The following is a 22,368-nucleotide window of genomic DNA, read 5'->3' as shown; positions in this document are numbered from 1 at the left end:
GAGACGAACCAGATAAAAGTGAACAACAATAATCCAGTCTTGAAAGTTTGAAAGTACTAAGAAACATACAAGTGTTTTAGTGGCAACAACCGAAGGAATGCTGGGAAAGGAGCTGATGTGTTTCAGTTCCAGATGTGAAGCTTTGCATATGTTCATTTCATGCTAGTATAATGAGAGCGTACTGTCGAAAGTGAGGATCTTGGTTTCTTACTGACTCTGAAGATTTAAAGTTACTGATACATATTGTTTGAGATATAGGATGTGAATGAGAAAGTCTTTGTATGGTGATCATGATGGCTTCTGTTTTTTTCATCATTAATTTGCAGCTTGTTACATGTCATCCTTAACTTCACATCGAAACTGCAACTCTCCACTCCTAGGATGGTAGCCTCAACTTCAGTCGTGTAGCTAGATTGGTATATTTCAGTTGCATCAGCGTACAACTGGAGAGACACCGAATGTCGATCAGTGACATTTGAGAACCGCTAAGTATATAGAATGAAGAGAACTGGGCCGAGAACGAAGCCTTATGGAACACCAAAAATAGATCACCAGGCTGGAATGTTTCCATTTACGAATACAATTTGTGCCCTGTTGACGAAGTAGGACTTGAACCAGAGTAAGGCTGTATTGTGAATACAAATACATGCTGGAAACGGTGATGTAATATATCATGGTCTATTGTGTGTCACATGCCGCAGACACGTCAAGGAGGATGAGAACTGTAATCTTTCCACTATCCATAAGCAGAGAGAAGGTCGTTAACTACGTTTAGAAGGGCAGATTCAGTGCTATGGCGAGGGCGATATGCAGATTGTACATTACTTTAAAGACTCTTTAAATTCAGATACAAGTTGGTATGGAACATCTTTTTGCAAGGTTTGTTGTACAGGAATGAGAGGTTAGAAACAGGTCGGTCGTTCCTTTAAATAGCTAGAGTCAAGTGTCGCTTTCTTCTACTGAGGCTTTACAGTAGCAGTTTTGAAAAATGATGGGAACTCCCCAGATGAGAGAAGTGTTGATAACGTCGGTTAGCGAAGGCAATATTGAATCTAGGTACTCATTCAGCATTGATGCTCTAATCAGATCGAGTTCACATGACTTTGGGGCGTTTGTCTTCACAGTACCAAACCCACAGAGATAGGTTCAAAGGTAGTTAAAAGTTACCGTGTATATTCTGTTTCACAAGTGTATGTTGAAGATGAGTCAGAGTATACTAAGGCAAAACAGAGAATGTAAAATATATCAGTATACAAATCTGATCGTATTATACAGGGAACCCGTACTGTAAGAGGATACTAAGCCGACTCGACTTATACAGGAAACTCGTATTAAAATGGATACTAATCTGACTCGTCTTGTACAGAGAACGCATAGAGGATGCTAAGCAGTCTTGAATTATACAGGGATCGAGTACTAAAAGGGGATACTAAGGTGAATCGAGTGTATTCTTAAGAACACGAAAGGCTTACGATACTAATGAATTCGAATCTTAAACTTCAGTCAGGGAACGCGTATTTTATAAGTAGAACAAACAAAAAGCTAACTGGTATACTCACCTTCAAACAGAAAACGCTTACCCGAATTTTGAACTTCAAACAGGAATGAGTGCAATAACAGTTCATTCGAATTCAATAGTTCAAACACGGAACGCGTGCAACAACAGTTCATTTTCATTCAAAATTTTAAACGGGGGCGCGTGCAATAACAGTTAACTCGAATTATAAACTTCAAACAGGGAACTCGTGCAATAAAAGTTCTCTCGAATTCTAGACCTCAAACAAGGAACTCATACTATAACAGAGTGTTATGCTGACCCGAATTCTAAGCTTCAAACAGGGAACGCGTGCAATAACAATTCACCCGAATTCTAAGCTTCAAACAGAGAACGCGTGCAATAACAATTCACCCGAATTCTAAACTTCAAACAGGGAACGCGTGCATTAACAATTCACCCAAATTCTAAACTTCAAACAGGACGCTTGCAATAACAATTCACCCGAATTCTAAACTTCAAACAGGGAATGCGTGCAATAACAATTCACCCGAATTCTAAGCTTCAAACAGAGAACGCTTGCAGTAACAATTCACCCGATATCTAAACTTCAAACAGGAAATGCGTGCAATAACAATTCCTTCGAATTCTAAACTTCAGACTGGAAGCACGTTATAACGATATACTCACAACTTTAGTGTGAATTTGTGAAAACGAAAAATGTTGTAGACAATTCTTCCGGATCTAAATGAGGTACATCTGAATGATGTCGAACCTTATACTATATTTTAATGCTAATTATTTATATATCCTTAAAGTAAAGACCATAATAGAAAATTAGTTTATGCAAGAAACAAAAGACTGAGGACAGATGTAAAAGGAAACAAAAAGTTTTGGGAACAACAATTTTGGTTCTTTCATTGACAAGTGTTATCCATTTTATGCTCGACATCCAGTTTCTGCACATTTTAGCGTAAACTCGTCAGGAATGATCATGAAAGGATTTTTTTCACAAAACCTTGTATGTGAAAGACGAATGAATTGTAGCAGACTATAGCAATGAAAGACGTAGGAACTGTAGCTGATGATACCAATGTACACTCTGGAGAACCTAAATATGTTCTTTCACCATCTTTCAATTTAAACGTGAAACGTTGATTGGAAATGTCCAATTCAACGGTACAAAACGGCATGACTACCTCGTCGCAGGAATTAATATCTTTTGTCCCGGCTAACTTTTCCACAGCCTCCAAGTTTCCACTGGCCACAGCAGTGTGTAAAGGGTAATCGGACTGATCCTCCTGAAATATAAATATATAATATACACTCTTCTTTTCAGAGATTTTTGCCCATATCTTGAGAGAGAGAGAGAGAGAGAGAGAGAGAGAGAGAGAGGCAGGCCTTTGGACATTTTCATATTTAATTAATACCTTTTAGAACAGTGTAATAGGTTTAAGAAACAACAATAACAGCAAAACAGTAAATGCATCACAGTATGTGTACCGAGAAATTTACCGTATAGTGCCGACAGGTTTCACAACTTTGTATCATTGATTATATAAACAATGTATATAAATGGCATGGAAAGTGCAGACATACCATTACGACGAACCATATTCTTGTAGGTTACTTGGTGTAAGTTCAGTTTCAAGTTTTTCATCCAACCCAAAATCGTTTTCTTTCTCATTCCAGATTTTTACGTAGTTTTTTCCCCATCAGGCATGAGAAGGGAGGGTGGAACAGAAAGCAGAAAGGATTGCGATGAAATTGTGTACCATATTAACTGCATTTAGAAAACGAAGATTATTAATACTTTTTATCGTTAATTTCATTCTCGTCACTAATATATATATATATATATATATATATATATATATATATATATATATATATATATATATATATATATATATATATATATATATATATATATATATATATATATATATACTGCATGGATATTTTTCTGTTCTGTCTGTTACAGTAAAAACTAATATATATACATACACCTATCATATCGAAAATAACACTCCTTTGAGGTGCACAGGATCCATTAAGGGATTGCGTGTGCCAGGAATTGATAGAGATGAATACAATAAACTGAAAACAGCTACCTAAGCGCTTTCAACAGTCATTGAATCTTTGCAAAGGCAATTAAAACAGGGACAAGACAAACAGTAAACACAAAAGAAAGCGTTGAAATTGCAAACGTTTAAATAAATATACATAAACCACCTTGGAACAATAATTTGAAAATATCAATTCGGAAATATTAACACCTTTAAAAAAACTACGGAATGCGTTTTCATCAGCCCTCTCAAGAAGAACAAAGACATTTTTCGGTTTGAATGTGATTAAGAATACTTTTTTTTCTAAGTCAGTGGATCATGTTACAAATGGGCATCCCCAGAGTTACAAATTTTACAATTTATGTTACAAATGGGCATCCCCAGAGTTACAAATTTTACAATTTAAGTGGTACCTTTTTACAATAGCAAATAGCTGTTTTGCAGACTTTTTTTTACAGATCTTGGAATTGAAAAGAGTTAGAAAGTGGTTTTCTCTTCTTATAAATGGTATGCTTTGCAAAATGTTCAATTTCTCTTTAGAAGTAAAGTTTCTGCATATAAACGTGCAACACATTTATATATTTTAATAAATAGAAATCATTTTTTTTAATACTTATAATATATAGCGTCAAAGAGACTAAGAGAGAAAAAGAGAGCTAGAGAACTGTAAGGACCAAGGAAGAAGATTCATTACCTAGAGACCTAAATATAAATATATAGATATTTTAGATAGAAACACATTTTATAAAAATCCACAGATCAAATATCTATATGCTGGAATGTATTTTCGGTATTGCCATGCACAAATACACACACACTGATAGTTAAGAAACATTTGAAAATGCGTGCAGTGTCATTTGACTTCGCGTTCTGTTTTTTATTTGTTTTTATCTTGGGGCAGGGTTAGGGTGGGATGGGGTGACATATTTGTGATCATGAAAGGAAGCAAACTTTTGTGAAAGAATCACTCTCAGATCGCTTCTTTATTAATTAATATCGTTTAAAACTACAATCATTACTTTTTCGCCGTAAAGTTTACACCATTTTACAATAGTCTGACACATCAAAGTGCTTTACCGAACCAGGTCTGTTAAAGCTATTGTCTCCACCTCCCCCACCCGGCAAACCCTATCCAAAAGCAATAGTAGCTCATGATATATATTTGTACATGAATAAAATGACCAAAGCAATCGCTTCTCAACAAAATGTCTTCTTATGCCAACTGAAATGTCCAGTGGGGCAATATCAGATTGTGTTGAGGTAACGAATGAGCCTACATGTTCCGGGCACATTGGAATAGGGGTTGGGTTTTTAAACGGTTCAAAGCAAAAACATTTTTCAATACATATCAGGCTATAACTGGTCATGTTTGCGATCCAATAACCATGTCCAGGAACAACATATGCCTTGATTGCTACTATAGTTTCTGTTCTGATATGCACTCAGCGACATTGTGCACACCTTAGCAAAGACTCGACTCAGTTATCTCTTGATTGAGAGGAAATCTAATAATATTCACGTCAATATCAAAGTTACAAACATACATACAATGTAAAAATCGATATCTGTGTTAATCAAGCTCATTTCTTAGTATTATTGGTTGTAAACGCTTATTTCTTATACCAATTTATGATGCAAAAATTAGTCTTACCAAATAATCAACGCCCCTACTAGATTTCTGACCCTTCGTAGAAGGCCTGCCTGCCATGATTATGCTAGTTACTGTCCCTTCAATGTCAACCTAAACCGCCATACTGGTACTGTCATATTTTATCAGCGTCGTAAGCAACAACTCGTATACATAGAAACCCCCACATTAGCAAGACAATTAGAATTGTATCTAACTATAGAACAAACTAGAGTAGATAATGCAATAACCACAGAGAATGGAGCAGTAATTTGAATTGTGTACCTGGTCGCTTTTGTCCTTGGTTTTTATTGTCGTTACCGCTATTATCATAAGGGATCTCTTGAGTTTAATACTTCTCGCAACACGAGATAAAGATAAAATTATTTTGCATTTGACAAAGGTGGAAGAAGATCACTGATTTAACAGAAATAGCAATAAACCCGTTGGACCTGAATAGGTAAAACATATTCGACCATTCTGTGCTATCGACATTCTAATGAGAAGAAGGGCTGCTTGAATGTGTGTTTGTTTTAGGATTTGGAGCTCTACGAACATTTCAGTGCAAGTTTGCTCTTTTTGTGCAAATGGTCTTAGAACGAAAATTCCCGTTAAGGTGATATCTAAACATTATTTTCATCATTCTATGTTGATCTATTCTACTGTCTAATATTAAGACTCTTCTACTGTCTACTCCTATTTGGAATAAAAGGAAACTATGACTGCTATTAATGCAAATCATTCGGACTACTTCGGATATGTAAGTGAGACATACATTTATCTCAGATGTCCATTGGCGCAGTAATGTAAACAGTTTGTTCTCTGGAAATTTGACCGCCCCGGTGGCCTAGTGGTTAAAGCGTCCGCCTCGGATGCGGGAGGTCGTGGGTTTGATCCCCGGCCGAGTCATACCAACGCCTTACAAAAATGGTACTAACAGCTGCCTCGCTTGGCGCTCAGCATTAAGAGGTTAGTGTTAGGACTGGTCTGCCAGGTGTCAGGATAATGTGACTGTGTTGGACATCATGCCACATGTGCTAGACATCACTAAAAACTGCCACACTGCAGACATCGTAGCGATATGACTGAAAAATTGTTAAAAGCTAAGTTAAAAATCCAAATCACACACACTCTAGAAATTTAACCGGAAGAGAAGAAACCACAATCTCATAGGACCACCATGGTTATTTCCACGACTGGGCTGGCTGTAGGATTCAGTGAGAAGTTGCAAATGAAAAAATAGTTCGATCCATTGGCAACAACCCAATCAATCATTGTTTCGTAAAACACCGAGGTGGTCTGAATGGCAGTTATTGGCAGCTATCGGCATAAATTCGAGATATAATCAGCAGGATTCACCTCGAAGTTGTAATGCTGGGAGAGAAAAAAAAACTATACGCTCTTTGCTAAATTCAGAGCAGTATTTTTGGCGGTTGAAACAATAAATTATTTCAGACCTACATTACCATTCATTATGATTTGGTGACTTGGTTCAGCTACATTTTAAAGAGGAATCTAATGGTTATATATATATATATATATATATATATATATATATATATATATATATATATATATATATATATATATATATATATATATATATATATATATATATATATATATATATATATATATATATATTTATTTATTTATTTACTGTATCACCACATACCCGAAACAATAAATACGGGGTGAAGCAATGGCATGAGCATAAAGTTACCCCAAACACACCCCAATGTCATCCATGCAGATGGAGTGTATTGTTGATTACGCTTGTCAGAGGTAAAATGTACAACATAGCGCAACACCCGACCACCATGGCTATAGACTTGGCTTTGAGATCATACAACTCAAATCTTGAAAACCAATGATAAGCGTGGTTACAAAAGTAAAAGTGAGCTGATAAAATAATCTCAATCTCTAGCTCGATACCTCTATCAGATCGCTGCGGAATATGACCGCTAATGACAGGTGGGTGCTTAATTAAGGTTTACCTCTTCCAAACATTATAGATTTGTTAATATAACATAATAATAAAAAAACAAAGTGTGGTGGTTTAGGCAGCTGATTATTTTGAAAATGGTCACCCGTTAAATGGTTGGCTATAGTAAACAAATCACTATTGACTTTTAAATTATGCCTATCACTACGTAATAGCAAGAACAAGTGACCATGGAATCATGTCAAACCGCTCTGCAAGGAATGTTTGAAGACTGGCATAATTAACATAATTACATGATATATCACATCCACAAAAGACTCAAATAATGGTTCGCGTCAATCGTAATTATTCATGTACCATAGATACCTCTTACAAGACAACGTGAAAATGACATTACCAAACTAACGAAACGGGTAAAAAAAATCCCAGAACAGATGGGACCGTCTCGTGAGCATTAACAAGGTCACATGCATATACAGTTGGTCAGGAACGTTATTGATCCCAACTTTTGTAATAAAGTGAAAATTGTTGTTCCCTTCTCCAAAGTCTGTATAGTTTCTAAAACCTTTTTAATTAGCATTCGAACATAACAAGATCATGTACACTTATAGAATTTACACTGATCGATTCCCTGGACACTGCCAGGCGCAATCGCTAGGAGGAAATTACAGGATCACTCAACTTTACGCGCTCCAGCTGGAAATGCAGGATCTTGATTCGAAGACTTGGCACCACTCTGCAACGACCAATTCAAGCTCACAGTGTTGTCAAGCCAATTGCTGTACCTTATTGGAAGTGACAAAAGCACAACTGGAGAAACAGCACCGACGTCAATTGCAAGATGAGTGGCGACAATACTGCCGTCGGAAGTCAGATGAACTAGATCAAAATACTCCGGAGGCATTTACAACAACATAACTTGAAACGGTGCTACGCAGCATCAAATCAGGCAAAGCAATAGGTTATGACAACATCCTGCCTGAATTCCTGAAGCATCTTGGCACGAAGGCCAAAAAATGGCCTGCTGATTTTTGCACCCGAGTTATTAGGGAAAAGTGCATGTCGCACCAGGCACAGATTATTGCGATACCAAAGCCTGGCAAAGATCTCATCAATGCGGCGAATTATCGGTCCATCTCCTTGCTTTCAGTCTGTTGTGAGGTACTGGACCGCATGATTCTCCAACGATTTGGTCCTGAGAATATGATAACTGTTGAGCAGGCAGTTTTCAGGAATGGCCGTAGCACTTGCAATCAAGTCCTTGCCCTCACTACATTTGTTGAAAACGGGTTTCAGAAAAACCTTCACAGTGGAGGTGCTTTTCTGACAGCGGTATATGACACGATCTGGCATGCAGGGCTGCTGTTGAAAATTTCCAGAATATTGCTGCGCTGGATAGTTGAGACTACTGAACTGTTCCTTCGCAACAGGCGCTTCAGAGTGCACCTCATTGAGAACTGCAGCTCGTGGAGGCGTCCGACTAATAGACTCCCACAAGGGTCTCTTCTTTCGCCAAGTTTGTTCAATGTATATATCAATGACTTACCTGTAACACAGTCACGCAAGTTCATATATGCATATGACATTGCTCTAGGGACCCAAAGTCTCTCATTTGCTGAGCTTGAGGGGGTACTGAACAAGGACCTGGAGGATATGACGCACTTCTTCAAGAAATGGCGTCAACTGTCAAGCGCAAACCGTAAGCTTTGCTTCCTCCTCAATGGGCAGCAAATAAAACACGACCCGACACCAACATGCCTTAATCTGACATTCTAAAACCACCTGAAGAATACTGCAGCAAAATTTAGCCCTCGAAACAACCTACTCCGCAAACTGGCTGGCTCAACCTGGGGCGCTAGTTCTCAGACACTCAAGACATCTGCACTGGCCCTCTGTTATTCGACAACCAAGTATTGCGCTCCTGTCTGGGCTCGATCATCCCGCACTAAGTTAATTGATGTCAAACTCAACACAACAATGCTCTCATAATCTATGGAACACTGTGTCCTACTCCTTTACCAGGGATGCCAGTACTTAGCAATATTCCTCCTACACATCTGCGTCGGCAGGAAGCAACCACAAAACATGTTGGCTAAGGTCTATGCCAGTGAGAAACTTCCACTGTACAAGGATATCACCTCACATCCAGCAGTCACACACATGTAGAGATTACCTTGATTGAGTACTTTGAAGCTTTCGAAACATGGCCAACACAAAAATCAAGGGTATGTACATGTTTCCCAGGTGTAGTATCAGATCGAAGAATTTGCTATTGTAAGAGTTATTCTGTCCCAAAGATCTGTTCAGAAAACGGTACGATTTCATTAAATCATGGAACTGTGACCTTTGCGCATTTGGAAGCATATTGATGTTTCAATTGCTATAATCATTTGTAAATCTACTTCAATGGCAGTTCGCAATAAATTATGTGAGATTAATTATGTTGCAGATTGGGAGCTTGAAACGACTGCATATTTTTTGTCTCAATTTACATATAAAGAACAAATCGTTTCCAAGAAATAATGCAGATAAAGCAACTTTCTATAACGAACAAATCAAAACAAGATAATAAAAAAAGAAATGAATTTTCAGTTTCAAGTTTAGAAAACAAATCCCTATTCACTCTAATATAGGTGTCGTTTTCTGAGCCAACAATTCGCAGATGTTAATCGAGTAAAGAACAAGGGACCTAATCAGATGAAGCATATAACTAAACGTGCAACAGTTACCTCTCCTACTGTAACTGCAGTGTATAATTTTGTCCTTAATGTTTCGCAGTACTAGTGAATCATGGTCAAGATAAAAAGATAGTACCAATTAAGGTCAGAAATCTTATTTTTAGCTAAATTACCCTATTTAGGCTCTTATTAATCGAATCCAGCTTCAAACTGCTCAGACTTTGAGCTGCCGTTACATAATGCGCCGGTAGATTTCGGCCTATGCAACTTTTTCGGTATAGTCAGATATGCAAACAACATGGCCCCGACTGAGTTACAGTAATAACGTTTCCAAGAATTAATGAAAGAAACATGTATTGTCTATCGCTCACCACCACCTACTGGATACCCACAAGCAATGTATCCAACCTTACCGGCAACCGCATCTATTTTATCGGGATCTTGAAATGTGTTACAGTTGAGTTTGATCAGGTGAAGGACTCATTTCGTGCGAGTTCATGGGTTGATATTGGAATCTGATACAGCATATGAACTGGTTTGCGATTGTTATTTTGGAATTCTTAAGTATATGTGTCAATGACTTGTTCCGTAAAGAAGTCAGACAGAGACACGAGACATTTTTTTGTTTATCATAAATATATATTGGCAATTGTTTTACTGATAATCTAAGCAGTCTTTTAAGCATATCTAATATTAGCTACGATGTCGTAGCCTCAACTGGATTTTGTTGTGGTTGAGGCTACGAACTGATTCCATATCAGGTAATGGAGCATAAAATATCATCACTAAAGTCAGAAAAACAAACACTATAGAAATCAACTACATAAGTATAATCATGCTGTGAAAGAAGTTTGGCTTATTTTGAATTTATTAAGCCCTTATACGATAAAATAAATTGGCATGGTTACTCTAACCTTATCCTGTACGCCATGACAGATAACGCGAGACTCTCGCCGTGACCCCTTTTCTACGTAAGGCTTGCCAGACGATATTTTTGATATTCTACGCTATATTATTATCAATTAAGTGCGAATAATCGCTTCTTGGTGAATTTCAAAGTTGCCGATAAACCGTATTTACTTTTAATGCGCAGAATTTCTGACCCAAACGGCGCCAAATTTTTACTAAGATTTGTTTACATTTCCAAATAAGGCGTCAATGTCCTTATATGGCACACAAACAAACGAGGCTGAGAACGGAAGTAATCATTATTTGAAATAATATGGAGGACGATCTAAACGAAAATATCGGCTAAAAAAAGGTAAACGAGATTTTTCAACTATTTCTACAATGATTTTCGATATTTCCGGTATTAAATAAGAGGACTACTCAATTTATTGGATTATATGCAAGGAATATGTTTAAAGTGTTATTATTAGGCTAAGAGAGCGCCGGGTGTGATTTACACCCGGCTTGCTCCATTAACACGTATATGCTCATGTTAGTACCCTGTCCACGAGGTACGAGTAAGGGTACTAATATTAGTACTAATCTAATATGTAAAACACTGGCGCCATGTTGAAGATAGTGACGCATATACACTCTTTCGAATATACAAAATAGGTCCGTACTCATGCTACTTGTTACAGCAAATAAATGCATACGAATTTCTCTCTCAGTGTGCCAAGTACCGTTATTCCCAATGTTTCCTGAATTGTGTGAATGCACATACGAATTTCTCACTCAGTATGCCATGTACCGTACATTACAAATGCTTCCTGAATTGAACGAATCACGACTTTGTCACCCTAGCATATCTGTTTTAAAATAATGCATATCGCTCCCATTGTATTGTTGTACTCAAACACACACACACACACACACACACACACACATTCTCGATAAAACAATGAAACGGGGACATAAGAATGCTACCATCAAACTAGGGACATCTATATCGTAATACATTTTTGGAGAGGAAAATCGGTTTTACTATGTTTTATATATATCGACGACTTCTGGAAATAGATTTGTAGTCGATTTCCAAACATTACTGTATTTGAAATTTTACCCTCAGAACGGGGACAAATAAATATCCACAAAGTGTATGGATTTTTAGAATAAACTTGGGGACATTCTATAAATTCGTATTTTTATCCTAAATAACTAAGACAATATTGGAGTACTCTAAACTAAGGTTATTAGTTCCCGTTGATATTAACACACAAAACGAAAATGTATGTTGAAGGTATGTTGTACGTGTCATGTAAGCATAGGTAAAATTATATTTACCCTATTTCTGGAATATAGTACTTTAGAATTTACCTACCCCATACTCAAATGACAGGTCAAACATCATTTAGTACTCTCTCTCTCTCTCTCTCTCTCTCTCTCTCTCACACACACACACAACGAAACCTAAGATGAAAACGAAATAAGGTCTTTTTTTGATAACAAATCATGTACATTCAACAGCAGGACTGATGTAAAAGATATAACACTTTATGTGCCTCTCTCCATCTGACACAATTATGTTCCTCCTGCAGCCCAAACATTTTGGGGAAAAAAAGATGGAGAAAAGAACGGGAGTGCAATATTTGTTTCTATATTCGCGTTCTGTAATCATTATTTTCGCATTAGAATCTTATTTTTATAAAGGCGATTTTCTATGATTCTGTTTTGTTTAATGGGGTTTGAATTTAAAAGTGGGGTGGATGGCAAATTAATTTTGTTTAATTGAAAAGTGTAACTCTTTTATTGGAAGTGGATTTTGACTGAACACCCTCTAAATCCGCCCGTCTATCTACGTCATATAAACGTATACTTGTCCAGCCCTATGACAAAAGTAGCTATTCAACTCAAAATGAGCATTCTGTTGCAGTTTCTGCAATTATTACCATGTCAAGTTAATATAAACATGCTTCTCTATCAATACTATAATCATCTGCATTTGACAACAGAAAGTCTGTACTTGTTAAAAAAAATAATTTGTATTTAAAGAACGCATTTTTACATTCCTTTTCAACATCGAAATACGTCTCTCTCTTGTCCCTCTATCTCTCTCTCTCTCTCTCTCTCTCTCTATATATATATATATAGAGAGAGAGAGAGAGAGAGAGAGAGAGAGAGAGGCAGACAGACAGACAGGAAGAGAACGAGACAGAGGCAGAGACAGAAATTAAAGAAATATATAATACAAACTAAAAAGTAAATGTTAGACTTGAAGCAGATTGCATATGACAAACCTGCTTGTACAGACTGGTCACACATGTTCGTGCCAATACAGCGGTTATATTGCTAGGTAAATAACTGTAGCTGGATTATCAAAACTCATATAAGGGAGTTATGATAAAATTTAAAAATTATATCGTTGCTAACCTATAGGGAAGGGACAATGAATAAATTTGCCTAGACATGAAGGGCTATGCAAAAACAAAACGCGTTGTGATGAATTTCGATATCTCTTTAAATGCAGTTATTTCTGAGAAAGAAGAAAGCAGCTAAGACCCAAAAACTGAATAGCTTAGTTCTGAGAATTTTGTTAAAGAATACTTTACGAAACGATTGATATGCTATACAAAAAAAATCCATTCATTTATACTAATCTATAATTCATGTGTAATTTTGTGTGTGGTCGTATTTCCTTTTTATTAGCAAAAGAACATTATCATGGCAAACTCGACATAAACTCTGATGTACCATGACTTTTTATATCTAAAACTGGGCTTTAAATCATTTCCTTGGATCAAACTACTAGAGCTTAGTATGCCCAATTACCCCATGTGGCATGGCTATATTGCCCAGTAGCTGTAACCGAGATGGCAGGAACAATGCTGGAATGGTATTGTCCCAACGAATTAATCTTAATGTATATCCCTTATCTTCGATGTACTCCCATACATTCGAAAATCATATTACTTTACAATTCTGTGCACATGCAGAAAATGCAGGTGTGACTTTTCCTTATAAAAATTAAGGATAAGTACTTAGGCAAATTAATAACTGATGCTTTATCTCTCTATTTTTCCAGTATATTTAAATTATACGGTCTTTCAAGATTAGGCAAACTTTGTCCTATATTTTCCCCATCATTTGAAACAAACTAATCTAAAGATATATCTATGCAAACAAACTACATGGAAAACTAAACTCCAAATCTACTTCTAAGGAATATGTCCTTCAGTCAGAGGTTCGTATTATTTGAACATGTTCGAACTGGATAGCAGTAAATTATTGCGTTTCATGCCGACTGAATAATTCTTTAAGTGAGAGCATACTAAATATCGTACAATTTTAATTTTAGTTGACACGTCTTTAAATCTATTGACACTTTACCCTTCACATAAAGACTGGAGGTTTTCAGAACATTTCTGTTACGTACTCATGCTGTTTTCTCGTCCTATAACAGTCCTTTTCTAAGTGGTTTATTATTCGGTAAAAGTTTCAGCAAAAGCCAAAGTCAAAAGTATACGTCTCTATTGTTCCATAAATTCCGAATGAGCAGTTAAGATCAGTATTGATACTAAATGTCAATTGGATACTTGTAGAATAAAAAAAAAGTTCTTTCCTTTCACAATACATCTATTGTTATATTGCTCATCTATTTATCTGCCTCTTTGTTACGGTGTCAATTTGACCTATGTATGTTCTTATGTTTTTATTTTATTTTCCACTTGACTGATGTAATAATTACTGCAAGATTTGCAAAACGTTGTGGACGTCAATGCATTATAGTTACTGTCAGGCCCCGTTTATCACCAGGACCATGGGATAGATGGCGCTTATATGCTAGCACAAGACAGTGGTTGGCAGAACAACGAAACATAGCCATGTAACGATCACATACACTCACGTCATAAGGCATGATACTTTAGTAGTAGTAATAGTAGTAGTAGTAGTACAACCAAGCATCAAATAATCTTCACAAAAAAAGCTTCAAGAAAAAAGATCACAATACAATACTCTTTGCATAAATGGCTTCATATACTCCCAACGTTCTTGGCTAAACAAGCTCTTCGTCACAGAGAAAAAAGAACGCTTCACAATAATAAAGGCAATGAAATAATAAAAAAATGTAATTACTTGGGTAAATAAAATATTAGCACAAAATTTGCGTCGAGTGAAAAACAAATGACTGGCTGTAAACTTTGTTAAGACTGCAACAGGAAGATAAGATTTTTTCATTTAGGCCAAACTCCCGGTGAGTTTTGAATTTTAGTATCCAGTATCCTTAGGTGTGCGTTCTACATCTGTCCACATTCAATAGGTAATATCTCGGGGGAATCGACTAAATATCCACTCGAGCTGTAGTCCTTAGCGACTTTCGCGTTGAAAGCACGTACTAAATGGTCCTTGAGATTTTTGGGTCTACGGTACGCAACTTCAGGAACCTCTGGAAATGTACCTTTGAAATGTTTGATCGTATTCACACTTTTTCAGACCTATATATCTAATATATATATATATATATATATATATATATATATATATATATATATATATATATATATATATATATATATATATATATATATATATAATCACACTTTTTCGAACTTCCATCTGTGAACTGTTGTCTTGACAAGTCAAACCTTGCTGCTTCGTGACACTGCATGCAGTTCATTTTGAAATGTGAAACATTGCTGCTACTTGGAACCAATGCAGCCTGTATAAATTTATCAACCCTTATTACTTCGAGGCACTTATTACAGCCTGTATCAATATGTCAAAATTAGTAGTATAGACAACCTAGTTCCTGGGCCACATATTCAGTCTTGTCCAGTTTAAACCGGTTAACCAGATTCGTTCATCCACTATAAGCAATTTACGCTAGGCCAACCCCCTTCTTATCATCCAAATATTTATGACAAACCTAAGCTACTTGTCCTCAAAATAGTTATCATGACAGAAAAATACATGACCAACAAAATCATTCGATCTTTTTTCTATCTGTATAATTTCCACTGAAATAAAAACTATGTGATAAAAAGAATCTCAAATGGGTAAAGATTTAACATTAAATTTATGAAACTCGTTGAATAAATTCAATATTAAATCGTTACCCATTTGAGATCCTCTATATCTGATCCATATCTCACATTGTTCGATATTAGGTGTAGTACATAATGTAATACTCACCCAGGGTGGAGTGAGTATTGCATTATGAACTGCGCCTCATCTCTCTCTCTCTCTCTCTCTCTCTCTCTCTCTCTCTCTCTGTATATATATATATATATATATATATATATATATATATATATATATATATATATAAATTTAAACAGTAACCAAACATACATCTTTTTTATTTATTTCTTTTAAAACCCACATGGTCCAAATGTATAAAAATATACAAGTAGAGCTGAATGGCTTAAATCACCTTCTCATCGTAACTTGTTTCTGTAGACTATCTACTTAAATCTTTTCAATTTATTTAGAGGAAGAAATGGTGTTTATTATATTTGCTAAACCGTTAATTCTGGTAGCATTATTTCCTGGTCTGTATAATTTGGCGAGAGTTTGCTACGAACAGTGGGTTATCCATTAATAAACACATAACCGATCGTTTTTTGTGTTAGAAAAAACATATTTAATACATATGTGTTAAAAAGAAGATATGTAATACAAATGTGTTAAAAAAGGAGATATATATAACACATATGTGTCCATCCTTACATGCACGATTTGAATCCTGTTAGATCTTCTTTATGCTGTGTTCAATAAATATTTTGGTACAATAGCGCGTGAAGGTAGCTAAGCTGAAAATTGAGAATTCTATTGCGTAAACCATTTTTTCGACTGGTACATTCGATGTGATTCGAGTTCGACGTGTGTATTTTTGTCTATAGTATGGTATGAAAGAATACCAACCAAACGAGGACATACTCAATTACGTTTCTTTCAAGGTTTTTATTACTAATTGAACTCGATGCAATCCATCACTGCAAGTATTACAAAACGGTATTTTCCCGGTTTTCCCGGTTTCCCTAGTAGGCTGGTGTGTCTTTTCACTGATGTCCCCGTTTTGCACCTGTTAAAAACTCGCATACACACAAACACCCACAAACAAAGAAACAAACAAACACACACACGAGCACGCAGAGTATGTATGAGTGTATGCGTGTGCACCACCCGGTTTTAAAGCATAAAGAATTCGATTTTTATTCGTTATAATGCATTATTTGTATGCACGTCTAAAAAGAAGAAATTGGGATCAATTTCAGAGTTAACCCTTTGGACTGCTGAAGCTCTAGGGAAGCATGTCATCGTTTTGTCATGGATAGACCAATCCTCTTTATAAGGGGATAAACTATCTCAGATTACCTCGTTGTTGGTATCGACTTTTTCCACGTCTGTAGGTATACCTATTCCGTCTGAATTTCTAGCGGGGCCAGGTACAAAATCTTCTGACTGCTTTGTCTGAAACAATAAGCAGCCAGTTTGGCTGTTGTTTATACCCTTACTTCAACTATGTACATGTATTACATGTCGTTTTCAAATAGTTGGATGTAGATATGATATGCAGGATTAAGAAACAAAGCCTCTTTGATGTCGTTTTTTGATTGTTTTTGCTTCGTTTATTGTTGTTTTCTCTGTATCGTAGATCTCACTTTTTTCACAGATAATTTTTTTTATTTGTTAAAGCTTACGGTAATTAAACTAAACACTAGCCTTGCACTTCATCATCACGACTACGTATGATTTTTTCATATTTGAGGATTCAATTTCATCGTGTATTGCTGAAAATGTAAGCAGGTCAGAACATAAAAATCTTTGCTTGACACATTGTTTTAACACACAGCTGCCATTACTATTGTACCCCTCCATAAACAAATATGTGTGTGTGTGTGTGTGTGTGTGTAAATAAAATGTATGTATAGTATGGTTGCTGTTTCAAAGATATACCACGAAATTTATTAATTTTTCATTATATATATATATATATATATATATATATATATATATATATATATATATATATATATATATATATGCACAGAGAGAGACAGACAGAGACAGAGACAGACAGACAAAGACAGCCAGGCAGAGAGGGACAGGGAGATATTCTTGTTAAATTACTCCATATCTTTAGCACCATTCCCGGGTGTTCATAGAAATTTCATACATGCCTAAAAAAAAGTACCTCATTGCAGGTTTCAGCGTCTTTAGAGGTTACATCTGAAAGTTCACTTAAAGCAGCGTCATGGTCAGGGCATTCTAACTGGTCCGACTTGAAGAAATAATGCATCAAATAAATAAATAAATAAACAAATAAATAAACAAATAAATAATATAATTAACTGACACGTCACGAATAAACATACATTGATGAGTGTGAAATTTTGTCAGATACCTATCCCACACCATGATGCACCAATAGCGTTTGATATATTTCTTAAAATCATACAGAGAATTGGAATTGTTGCTTTAACAAAGATACAAATAATTCTAAGTATTTAAGCAACACATGAATCAAGATATTGATAAAGTAGCACAATAGTATAGCACCAGAGATCGAAAAATCAATATTATTTTCACAAAGTTGGGGTACCAGTGTATTGGTTTTACTCTGTCACGTGTAAACCTAGCTAAAGAACCGTTTTGTTCTTGTGGCGTTGAGCTGGACAATAAAGTAGACACGTTCTTTTCTTGTCCATATTTTCCACAACAAGATGTAAAACTACTTCTGTTAGTTCATGCCTTCCTGACACTTTTAAAACATTTGAATGGATTAATAAATTTGGGTTGTAGCAAAGCGCTTTCCGCTACTTTTTTCCTATTTTGCGTCTTTGTACTATTTTCCTTTTTGTTTAAGTTTCTGTTTGTGTACTCCATTTTCTCATTAATTTTCATATTTCTTGGGTTATCTATCTCTTTTCATACCAGCAAAATTGTGAAATCAGTACTTTGTTACAAGTTTGTTATTATGCGTTTACAATATGCCTTATGCCCACATAAATGGATTAATTATTATAAGGGAAATAACTTTTGAAAAATTGTAAGTATTAACGAGGACGGTTTGGCCACTGAGAATTTAACATTACAGCACAATGTGTGTCAGTATAGGTTTTATGGTAATTTAACACTATCGGTTTATTGGACGCTATGGTAATTTAAGTATGGGGACCTATGGGAATTTAATATTAGTGGTTTATATTGCAAAACAGAATTTAACACAATAGACCACAATTAGAACTTAATATGGTGTTGATACTGTAGAGATTCTGGAAATTTAACATAATGGGACACTCTAGGATTGATACAACATGAACATGTTGAGTCAAACACACATATAAATGGACAAGGACTCAATTTGACTGACCAATACTTATCATGACTGACAATCTATTTTGACTAAGAAGCACCTGTTTTGACGGATCGACACCTATTCTGATTGTCGAACGCCTGCTATGACTGATCAATGCCTATTCTAACTGACAAACACCTCTTCTTACTGGCAAATAACTATTCTAACTGACCATTCTCTAATCTGGTTATCCAACATCTATTCCTCTTTGCCCGACAGGTGACGGCTAGTATTGCGACACGTTCATCGTAACGATTTAGATGATCCTCATACATCAACATCATTGCAACCACAACATATGCTTTCACTGTAACAATTTAGATGATCCCCATACATCAACATCATTGCAACCACAACATATGCTTTCATTGTAACGATTTAGATGATCCCCATACATCAACATCATTGCAACCACAACATATGCTTTCATTGTAACGATTTAGATGATCCCCATACATCAACATCATTGCAACCACAACATATGCTTTCATTGTAACGATTTAGATGATCCCCATACATAAACATCATTGCAACCACAACATATGCTTTCATTGTAACGATTTAGATGATCCCCATACATCAACATCATTGCAACCACAACATATGCTTTTAGGAACACATCTGCATATATGCCAATCAAGTTTCATATATATGTTCGCGTTTGCTTTCATTGTCGACGTCGTTATTGGGGAACACGATAACAAGGGTGCTGTATTTTATTAACAGAAGCTCATAATTTATAAATTAGGACTAATTTGCCCTGTACTTTCATATAGCATGGCCAGCTATATGGCGATGTTGTCTGGGTTTCATTTCAGCAAGCAAACAAGAGAAAAGAGTATTGGGTTCCTAAAATCTAATCTAGAAAACAAAATCATAATCATTGGCACATACACACAAACTATTTCAAACAATGACACGGCTTTAAAAATTAGTATATGGCACAGAACCATGTCATCGTCTTACATGGGGTTATATATATATATATATATATATATATATATATATATATATATATATATATATATATATATATATATATATATATATATATATATATATATATATATATATATATAGTCAGATATAAATCCATATTTGAATAAAGCTATAAAGACTGTCATCATGAAACGATCACTCAAAGCAGCAGAGAAACTAACAACAAAGAATATAAGTTTTGGCACAAATTCACAGTTGAGATTTTGATGACACCTATGCATTACCATCATTAACACTTCCACCACAACCATCTCTAACACTATCAACTTCATCGCCTCGACCGAGAGAGCCATGATCATCCATTAATAGAAGTGGTTCTGCAGCCACCGAGAATTATTTCTATACTCAGCCTACCCGCAAAGTGAGATTATACTCAGAGGCGTAGCGGGGGGGGGGGGGGGGGCAGGGGGGTACATAAGTCCCCGGGCGCCAAGGTACAGGGGCGCCAAAATGAGGCTTACAACGTTACATTATAATAAGTAAACAAGGGTAATATTCAAAAATGTGATTAAACGGGGAGGGGGCTGGGGCGCCAATTTTATAGTTCGTCCCCGGGCGCAAAATATCATAGCTACGCCTCTGATTATACTGTCAAATTGAAAATAGTGCAAGTCTCAAGTTTCCTCATTGACTGTGGAGCCGTTTATTATTGATCTGCTTCAGTCGATGTTGTTTGAGTAGATATAATGATGTTAGGCTCAGTATGAAGATGGCTTGCGACTTTCCGTCATTAAAGACAGTTTGAAATCTCATGTTTGGATCGAATTTAGCAAATCTGCTGAATTACCACCTCCCTCGACAAAATTAAACACGTACAACAATTCAACGACGAGTTCCACATCACCGCTGGAAAATTACTGTAATATTCACTTATTTCGGTAACGTATCACATAGATGCAAAGTCTTATTTGTGGATTAACTACCAACTACCAAACGAAGTATGTATTATCTATCCTTGTAGTTGTTGGAGTTCAAGAAGTGAAAACCGGTACACCGGAATGGACTCGATTGTGGCTGAACACTACAGAATAGCACGACCACAAACAATAAAGAGAATCTGATACCCGTTCGCAGCAAGCATGAATTTCAAAAGAGACCGCGCGTAGATCTCAGGTCCTAATCGGATGGGCTAACATCCTGACGGAAAATATATCCATGTATATCATCATCCAAATCATTTTGACACTTTTGTCAAGATACATATACTAAGATGCATACATTTTGGCGAAAAATGTTAGATTGGCTTGAACAATCGGAAGTAATAAGTTTCATGGTAGAGAGGTACATCTTCACTGTTTAACGTCTAGTCCTCATGTTCCTTGGGTTAAACGAATGATAACGTGTAAGGGAGCAAATTTCTGTCGATCTACGGAAACCCCATTAGTTTGGGACAGAGAACAATTAATAAGATTTATGGAGACAGGCGCTTGTTAAATCGCTATACTTCAGTGATTCCAAATGTCTGGTTGTAGTATTAGAGACAATTAAATTAAGCATTCGTTTACTTAACCGCGAGACCATTAGGGACACGGCTAACTTCGATTTCGTAGTGGAACTGTCAAACTTGAAAAATTTCCAGAAACTGTTAGTCGAAAACCTGGAAGGTCAAATTGATCCCAATTTTAGCGCCTAGATAAAAGGCGGTAAATATATTTCATCCTGATTGGTTACGCTAAACAGGGGCGTGTTTCCTACGCGTAGATTCTTAGCTGTAAATATTCCCCACATCGAAAAATCTAATTAGTCTAAGCTTTGCTGCAAGAGTGAAGGTACAGGGGACTCCGAGAATCAATTTTGAAAAAATTCTCTCGTAAAACATTTGTCTAAGGTACCCGATGTTTGGAAGGTCGACGGACACAATTTTAGCGGTATAAACGAACAACGCTCGAAAGCAAAAAAAGGTATTGGCGTCAAATTCATGAGATTCATTGATACCAATATAATATTTTGTTTGGATTATTTGATAATATGTGCATGAATTTAGTTGTTTAAATTCGTAGATCAGTTCTCTTGATATAAGTATAACTTTGTTAAGTTTATATATATGTGTATTCGTATAATAATATTCTGTATATAAGGTTGTCGAATTATCTGAATTAGCCGTCTTGTTTTTATAGGAATTAGGTTCTAAGAATTTCATGTATTTCTTTAGTTGATATGAGTTACGAGAATCCGTGTGAATTCACCGATCTCAGGTAATTTCATGTATGCTAAAGACATGAATGTGTGTATTCGCTGAATATAACATAAAGCCAGGTAGTGAACTTCATTCATTCATTTATGTAACTGAGACGACAGCGGAACGTCT

The 22,368-nt window shown here is 35.9% G+C and overlaps 1 protein-coding gene across 2 annotated transcripts in view; it reads right to left on the bottom strand.

Annotated features, from left to right (window-relative positions):
• LOC149808584 (uncharacterized) overlaps positions 1 to 22,368 on the bottom strand; it is a 120,084-nt gene that overhangs the window by 88,257 nt on the left and 9,459 nt on the right. The window contains exons 2-4 of one of the 2 annotated variants that reach the window (XM_089979642.1): positions 17,898 to 17,984; positions 17,078 to 17,173; positions 2,695 to 2,796 (exon numbers count right to left, since the gene is read on the bottom strand). In XM_089979642.1, coding sequence (XP_089835768.1) covers positions 2,695 to 2,796; positions 17,078 to 17,173; positions 17,898 to 17,984 — 285 coding nt within the window. The remainder of the gene's footprint in view (positions 1 to 2,694; positions 2,797 to 17,077; positions 17,174 to 17,897; positions 17,985 to 22,368) is intronic. The other variant, XM_089979649.1, reaches the window with a different exon arrangement.

The sequence above is a fragment of the Sinohyriopsis cumingii genome, chromosome 1 (assembly GCF_028554795.1).
Source record: "Sinohyriopsis cumingii isolate HCF-2022 chromosome 1, ASM2855479v2, whole genome shotgun sequence".
Classification (NCBI taxonomy): Eukaryota; Metazoa; Mollusca; class Bivalvia; order Unionida; family Unionidae; genus Sinohyriopsis; species Sinohyriopsis cumingii.
This window is presented reverse-complemented; position numbering and strand designations above follow the sequence as displayed.